An 8,761-nucleotide genomic window follows, 5' to 3' on the forward strand; every position below is an offset into this window, starting at 1 on the left:
AAGTCCCTCTTCATGAGCACACATGTGGTTTGGCTTGAGTGTGGAGTTCAATGTCTGTTCACCTCCCCCCTCCGCAGGGACAGCAAACCCAGTGATAGCGACCAATCAGTGGGTCTCCCATGATAATCACTATCAGAGGCGATAATCATGAGAACAGCCTTCATACGCTACATCATTCCTCCATTTTTACTGATATGTCTCAGACTTTAGACTTCAATAATCAGTTTCATGTAAATTAAAGGAAATTTGTTTTTTTTTTAAATATATTTTTTGGTCCTAAATAGAGTCACTTTGTTTGCTCCAACAGCGTTTTGTAGAACTGCAGATGTCTGTGTCATATCAAGTATTTGATAAGACTGAAAGGTATCTTTGTTTATTTTGCCCTCTCAGTTGGAAAACACTTGGTTAGACTTTGTTATTCATTGACAAACATGGATTTGGTATCACATTTCTCTCTGTTCGGCCACCAAAAGCAGACAGTGGGAAACACGCTCCCCTTTTGAATTAATCAATACAGAGATTTACTTTAGGTTGCAATAAAGGCAAATATTAAGAGTGGGGGAAAAACACAGTTGTTTACACTGACAGAATGTCCTGAGATGTTCATATGTTTCGTGTTATACTCTCATTTAAACCAACATGTGTTGAGAAATGTGTGACAGCACTGCTGTAATTGGTTGTGGTTGTGGTGGTGCTCCTAATGGTGTCTGTGAATGAGTTGGAGAAAGAGAGAGAGGGAAACAGGGAGCGAGGGAGAGGGAGGAGGGAAGGTAGTAGTGGGAGGAGAGGAGAGGGAGCAAGTGTTTACTCGAACTGACCAGGAATATAGCACATATATAGAAGATGAATCTGAAGGAAGAGGGTTACTGGCGGACAAGCTGCGTTGGCTCTGCATTATCAGCCAGTGGCTGCATGCTCGGCTGATCTCTGGACCCTCAGATTTAGCAACACAACAGGAGACAGGCAGCTTCAAAATCAGTCTGAAACAAAGACAGGATAGAGGAAAGACGTGATTTAAAGAAAGCAAAAAAGAAAGAGACAGGCGGAGGCAACAGCAGGCTGAGTTGTGACAGGGTGACGAGGGAAAACAGCAGCTGTAAATCAGAGTTAAACATTGATAGAGGCTCTGTGAGGTATAATGGTTGACAGAACTTTTTATTTAAGGTTTTGAGGAGGAGTATGAGAGATTTGAGAGGACGGGGGGGTCAGGGGCAGAGGTCCGGCAGGGAGTAATTGTGGTGACAGCCAGTGCAAGGGGACAAGGACTCATGTGAGACACAGAGGAATTAAAATAAAGGGACAAAAGAGAAGGAATAGAGAGGGACTGGCAGACCCAAAGCTGGAGTTCAGTATGGGTGTCAAGAGCAAGGCTGCTGTCGCTATCTTAGTCCTGCTGCTGTTCCTCGGCTCCCTGTGGCTCCGTGAGTATTTCTGTGTGTGTGAGTGTGTGTGTTTTCTGTGTTGCACTGATAATCTATACAATCCCTCCCTTGTTTGGAATGCATATGCTCCAGATCAGGAATGTGTCACATGGTGCCGTGGCCACAGAATCAAGCATGGTGGTCCAACCACTTTTTACTCTTTGCTCCATGTTTATGCTCAAAGATCATTTGAACAATATCACAGAGATATTTCTATGTTTGATTTTACATGTTACTGGAATGTGAGATGACACAGATTAGATTAGATTAGGCCATTTTCAGTCACGTCCAACAAAATTTTGCCTAAATAAGGACTTTGATGTCGTTTTGTAGGCAAAGATTTTCAGGACATGATGACAACTGAAGGTTATAACGCCAAACATCGCCAAATTCTTTGTATCTGATTGGAATCTTTGAATAGTCAACTGTATCTAAACTAGGAAGTATCCATTAGTATAAATAAGTTACTTTAACGGTTTCTATTCATCTTGATCCAAAAGTCCACAAAACAGTCTATGAATATTTATTAATATGGAGGGAAATCGGATAAGCAGTGTAACAATGGTGAAACTGGGACCATGTGATCTTTTTTTCTATCTTGGATTAAATTATTAAATTCAAAGACTTGAGAAACGTGAAAGGAAAGTTCAGTTACAGGCATGAACAGCTGGCTCTGCATCCTCATGGTAACTCAGTTAGGGAACTTAACTTAGTTTGTAGTGGCGAACATCTCTACAGACATTTTCTGACAACAGTCGGTTACTGTCAGGTAGAAATACATTTTTGTTAGGTGGACGTGCTTAATGTGTTTAATTTGGACTGATAGCTATCTGACAGGAAACTCAGGGCGTTTCAGGGTCAGTTTGGAGGCTGATCTTTTGGGGTGTTTCTATGACTAACTCATGTAAAAGAGCACTCTAGCGTACTCAAGGCTTTTGGTTATAAGTTGTTGGATACATGAGTCCCATATGTGTGTGGCCTGGAGACCTGCGGGGGCCTCTGAGGGCACGACACGAGGTTCCAAATACAGCTGAGGAGTAGTGTGACTTCAGTACACTAACCTCACTCAGGATTCAGGAATATACTACAGCTGAATTGAACAGGGCATGCTGGGAAATGACAAATTTGTCACATATCTAAGGCCCTGATTCGAATATGAAGACATAGGTGTAAAGGTGCTTTCCTGTTAAATTTATTTTTATAATTGCAACTTATCTTTCTATATAGAATACTATAACTGTGTGTGTACTGATCTCGTGGCTCAATGGAGGCATGTTAGATAATGCCATAGGGTCCAAAATTGAAGCCAGCAACTTGTGCACATGATGTTTGCTGAGGAAGTCAGTGTTTAAGACGGTCGATTAGAATCACAGAGTTTGCTTTGTCACAAGCTGGAATGAGCTCAAAAAGGATTTAAACTCAGCATCACAGTCTGCTGCCAGAAGAATGCTATTTGCTGCCTCATGAATGCTTGTTTTTGTGCTATATAATGTACAGGATGAATTAAAACACAACTGGAACTAATCAAGACTGTAAAAAAAAATACATTCAGCCCTTCTATAATCAGTTTCTCATGTTAACGGTGTGATCTGTCACATGATGCTTGTTTAAGCAATACTTTAGCCCACGGGTCATCATTTGTATGTCAGTTAGTCACCCTGTGTTACATTGCATGGGAAGAAAACATTGTTTATCTCGCGTGTCCCCACTGTGAACCAAAAAAAGTAAACATTCTGGATGAGTTAGGTCACAGGGGATCCCATCTGACAACTGCAAAACTATATCAAAACATCCCCTTACAAACTCTCACACGACTCATGCGCTGTCATCCAAGTCTCGTTTATCAAGTTATTGGCTCAGTGCCTCCCAAACACATTTTGTTAAGACCACAATATTTAAAACACTACTCGTTGGTGAACAAGACTTTTCATGTAGACAATATGCTTGGATGATTCTGCATGATAGGGCCTTAACGACTTTGATTTTTTTCAGGTCGACTTACGTGGAGGAAAGTGAAGTATCTCCACACATGTGATGTGTGTCTGTCACTCTCAGGCCCGAACATACTCGGGCGTACTATTAGCGGAGCAGACTCCGCGAGGAATGTCCGCAGTCGTTCGGGCTTTCATAGTCGAGCGCACTTCCGCGTTGTAGTTTCCTGTAAAAACGTCCATGAAAAATCCCCGCGATGTGAAAAATGCACGCTGAGCAGTCCCTGGTGTGCAGAGCGGAGTCTGTGCAGTCGTAAAATCTGAGCTTTACGCGCACAGGGCTTGTGGGCGTCCGCTTTGAGTCTGCGCAGACCTCCACGGAGTCCGTTCCGCGTACATTCCACCCGAGTATGTTCGGGCTTGTCTTGTTGTGGTCTTGTGTTAATTTCCCCTCTACGCACCAAGTAACGTTACCGCCCTTTTTATGAACTGACTATGACTATTGGTTAAGTCAAGGATAAAGTATCAGCGTAAGCCAATCAGAGGCAGCGATTGCATTCCATGCACAAGCACACACACACAGAGAGAGAGGGAAAAAACGCACAACTTGTCGACTCCTCCCGGGGGGTGTCGACTTGTGCCACTGACGTCGACACATCGACAAATCGACAAATCGACTTTTCTGTTAATGCCCTACTGCATGAGTGGTGTGAGAGTTCATAAACAGATGTTTTGATACAGTTTTGCTGTTGTTAAATGTGGACCCCTATGAATTCAATTCATTAAGGATGTTCACCTTTTTGTGGATTCTTCGTTCACAGTGAAGGCATGCAAGAAAATTGTTTTTTTTTTCCTGGATTCAGCTCAACAGGGGGTGAGTAACTGACATGTAAAGGATCATATGGGCTGTGACGTATTCCTTTAATATGCCATTTTTAAAGAAAGCACATTATCATCTAATGTAAAGCAGCTGTAATCAGTATTCTTATAATGTTAACACAGAGAATAATCACCTGATTCTGCAGCTCTCCTCAAGTTTACAGAGCTTTATAGGGAGTTTTGGCTTGTTGTTAAGCAACTTTACTGTTCTGGTTCACTCTCACTACTCTTACAACATGTTTTCAGCTATTGCAGGCAAAAAACCCACACAGACTGGCAGACAGACAAAGTTAGCGATTAGCCCGCGAACATATTGGAGCATTTAGTAGCTGAAGTGCAAAACGTTTCGCTCAGGATGAGGCAGTGACCAAAAACTCAGTTAAAAGAGAATAAATACTAGACATACATTCACCAGATGGCTAGATATATGAATCCATAACTGCTGGATATGTAGGTAATTGCGTGCTAACAGCATAGCTATATTACCTTGAAAGGCAACGATGCGGCATCATTGTGTTCACGACTTACTTCTGCTGTCCTTAAATGGCTGGACCCCCCCCCCAAGCTATTTTGTCCAGTGTTAATGTATGAGAATTACCCATGCTTCTTCATGATTAATTTGAAAACCCAAAATTATTTTGATGTGTTAAACGCACCCATACCGGTGTCTTTGTGTTTGAAACAGAGCTGTGGTATTAACAGAAAAAAGACTCTGTTTCAGTGGGAAAGTCTACAAACAAACACTAACTGTGGGATTTTCTCTTGTTTCTCTTGTCTCACTGCAGAGGGAAGTTTGGATTACCACTGGGATTCTTGTTTAAAAGGTTATAATCAGGGGAATACGGTAAGAGTACACACAAATTACACAGCATTTCCTCACTTATTACATTTCCTCCATAGGGTGGATTCTGTGAAGCAGATGGCTAATTTGAATGCGGTGAATCACCTCCGCTTTCTCTCTTTCTTTGTCCCCTGTCAATCGCCCCCACACTTGCACACCTCCCATCCCCCACTGTTAGCTCCACCAGCTGTACAACAGCAGTGTGGCCGATGGGGCTGAGGGCCCACAGGTCAGAGAGGGGTGCCCTGGCCAGACCTTCCAGGTGTCACTGCTGCTCTCCCACCTGCTGGCTGCACCAACCTCTACCTCTGACGTGCTGCTGCAGCCGTATCTGTCCAGCTGGGATGAGCTTGTGAGGTACGATAAAGCAGGAGCGAGAGATTCATTTACAGCCACCATTAAGAATGAAGTCATTTATGGTTTAAGGCGTAATCTGGACTCTGTAAGATGATTCATCCTGTTATGTGTTACTCCTCCAGGTTTATGGAAGCTCTGGGCCCGGTGGTGGGAATAATATCTAAAGAGATAAAAACCAAGACGTCAATAATCCGCCAACTGGCCCTGTTGGCAGACGGGAACCCTGAAGCAGAGCTGGGCCCAGATATACACTCAGTGAACAGTGTGAGCACAGAGGCTGGTGCAAAGAACAATCAGGAGGCCTCACAGCCCACTGGTGCCTACCACTCTGTGCGCTCCATGATCTGGATAGAGCGGAACCGAGGAGTGGTGGACTTCCACCACCAGACGGACTCTGGATGCCGAACTCTTCTGCGTCTGCATCGCGCTCTGCAGTGGCTGCAGCTCTTCCTGGAGAAGCTGGCTGAGACACCAGCGGCTGGGCGGCTGAGGAGCCCCTCAGAGCTGTGTCGTGAGGCCTACCAGAGCACCCTTGCCCACCACCACACCTGGTTCGTTCGCACAGCCGCCGAGCTGGCCTTTACGGCCATGCCAGAGCGGGGTTTCTTCTTCAGGCTGGTGTGCGTGCAGAGCCAGGAGGAGCTGAGCTCTACGCTGACCAGAGTCGCTCAGGCCATTGGAGAGGTTTATGACAGGACGCAGAAAGCCCTGGAGGAAAATGGCATGCTGAACTTGCCATAGAAAAGGAGACTATCAGACTTGACTATATTTGCACTGTCTCCATGGTATCCAGGACATCACGTGTTTAGCTACAAACATGGTGTAAAGTTCCTAAGGAAACATGAATGGACTTTTTCAGCTAAAATTCACACGTGCCATATTTCCCTCCCAACCAAAGTGCTGCATCAACAATCAACTGATACTGAAAGTTCAGTCTGCAGACATTCCTTATCCAATTTTCTGACATTATGACTTCTCCTCTCTTTAAGGCAGTGGTGCCCACAAAGGGGGCCAGGGGGGCCTTGACCCCCCGGCTGATATTTCTGTCTTTAAGAGGCTGTGGTATGCTCAGGATAGTGAAATCTTGTGAAACTAGACAACCTACGGCATCCATTAGTACCAACCATTTTGGCATAATGGAAAGAATGCCATGTAACACCCAACTTAAGCTAAATTTTGGCAAATGAATTGAATGATTGAATGAATGAATTTTGGGAATGACTGCCAAAGCCATTTTTCAAAGAGGTCCCTTGAACTCTCACCTCAAAATATCTAAATGAAAATGCATTCTGTGGGTGCCCAAGAATATTTATATAATTCACCTATTTACATTTTATTAAGACTTAAAGTTATGCATATTTAAGGGCGGGGCTGCTTCTAAGAGTCAGATTCATTCCTTGCTCCTCCACAGCTCTACCCTAGTCATTTCTGGTTCTTAAAAACCACAATGGCAACAGCGGGAGTCAACAAACCAATGGGTAATGTCATGGAAGCTACGTGCAGTATTTTATACAGTCTATGGTGCCACCCTAAGGTTTCAGTGGCCCCATCTGGCCACCCCTTTGAAAGATTTCTGGGGGCACCACTGCCTTAGAGTGGCATTTTTAATGTAGCCTGTAATGTATTCAGGCTGGCTGAACACAAACTGTGAATGATATAAAAAGGTGGACGCAATAACATGAACATGCAGCAACCCAATGCAGTCAATACAGCATTTGTTAGGCCTGTTATGTTTTTGAGACTGCGTCACAGGCGAGGTGATTTTCTAACGGATTCTATCAGATTGTAGACTTCATGTTTTTGTGCCTACCTCTGCACATATGTGATTTGGTTTTTTTTACGTTCAAATTCTATTGAAAATGACTGCTGTTTTGAATGTAGTTGATGCTTGGTGATTTAGTATGCTACCTCAAACCTGGCTAGGTCTAGATGCCTCGTAGCCCTAAAATCTGGGACCAATCTATCCTGATTAAAGAGCTATTACACGAAACAAATCAACATGGGCTGAACAAAAGACAACGTGGTGCTTCACAGCAACTGTGGTGTGCGTGAGGAAAATTAATTTCTCAGTTTTCCATTTTTTTGTATCATGTTCAGAATGATTAAATATCCCTTTAAAAAAGAAGAAGAGAGAATCCAGTTGCCTCTTTTCTGACAGAGTCTGGTTCAGTAATGTGATAACTTTGACATTTAAATGCCACTGAACCATTGTGTAATGTTACCCACCATCCAGCAGAGGTTCCTGCGCTCTGCTCCAGACTAATCTTCATTCTGCCAACATCATGGTGGATTTAATCTGCTCTGTGCAACACTCTTACCTGGATACATTTTGTGGGAATGGACAGGTTTTTGAACCCAAACACAAAGGCCTTTTCCCCCATAATATCTCTGTGTTTGTAAGACAATATAAAATGTTATGCTTTATATATTAGAAACAATCTGAAGAATATCAAAGCTCTGCATTATTCAGGATTATAATATACAGAATGTGTGTGTAACAGAGAGAATAGCATGCGTACTGTACTGTACGTATCACTGGCGTTACTCTTGATCAGACTATTTTAAAACCACAAATACCTCTAATGCCACGTAATCCTGGCTCTCTCCCTTTTCCTGGACTGTGCTCTCTCTTTCTGAGGAGGAGACAGTGAAGAAGGGAGAGATAAGGATTGATCCTGAAGCCACTGAGTGAACAGTAGACAGGAGCTGGTTGAAGGTCAGTGGGTGGAAGTACACTTCAGCTGTAATCTTGTCAAGCAGTTGGCGGCAGACTTTATTAAAGCAGCTCCTTAAGGGGAAAAAGCTGAACTAAAACAGAATTCACATATTTCTGAGCGTAGGTCAATTAATACATAGGATTTTTGAACAATTAAATGTTGTGCTCGAATCCAGCCAAGACTTGAATCTGTGACCTTTGACCCGTGGTGTGTGTAGGAGGATGACATGTTGCCGTTGGTATTTCCACTACGTATTCACTTCCTCCTGAGACTCTTTCAAAAATAGAGTGCGGAGATTCTCAATAGTTCACACATAACCTAAGCTTTTTTGTTTCTTCTGTTTTTGCCTTTCACTTGTTCCCATGTATCAGTGTGTAAGCACAGGTTGTTCACTGGTGCTGAAGGCTGTAAGGATTACGGTGAATGAGATTACATTAGATTACATTAGATTACACCCACCTGACGCTACTTTTGACACTGGCTGGCTTCTTTTTCCGTCTCGTGCAAAGGCGGAACTACATTTGACTTCATTTTGATTGAAAATAAACCACAGTAAAAGGGTCCACTTTGGCATTATGTCCATTCCGCTGGAATCTTTGTAGGGCTGCACAGTTA

The 8,761-nt window shown here is 43.3% G+C and overlaps 1 protein-coding gene across 1 annotated transcript; it reads left to right on the forward strand.

Annotated features, from left to right (window-relative positions):
* The first annotated feature begins 788 nt into the window (after nucleotides 1–788).
* On the forward strand, nucleotides 789–8,551 carry gltpd2b (glycolipid transfer protein domain containing 2b). The gene is made up of 4 exons (XM_049591829.1): nucleotides 789–1,421; nucleotides 5,017–5,075; nucleotides 5,251–5,429; nucleotides 5,552–8,551. Exons 1-4 carry the CDS (start codon nucleotides 1,352–1,354, stop codon nucleotides 6,168–6,170), a joined length of 927 nt encoding a protein of 308 aa, XP_049447786.1. The 5' UTR covers nucleotides 789–1,351; the 3' UTR covers nucleotides 6,171–8,551.
* The last annotated feature ends 210 nt before the right edge of the window (nucleotides 8,552–8,761 follow it).

This window comes from Epinephelus fuscoguttatus, linkage group LG12 (assembly GCF_011397635.1).
Source record: "Epinephelus fuscoguttatus linkage group LG12, E.fuscoguttatus.final_Chr_v1".
NCBI lineage: Eukaryota > Metazoa > Chordata > Actinopteri > Perciformes > Serranidae > Epinephelus > Epinephelus fuscoguttatus.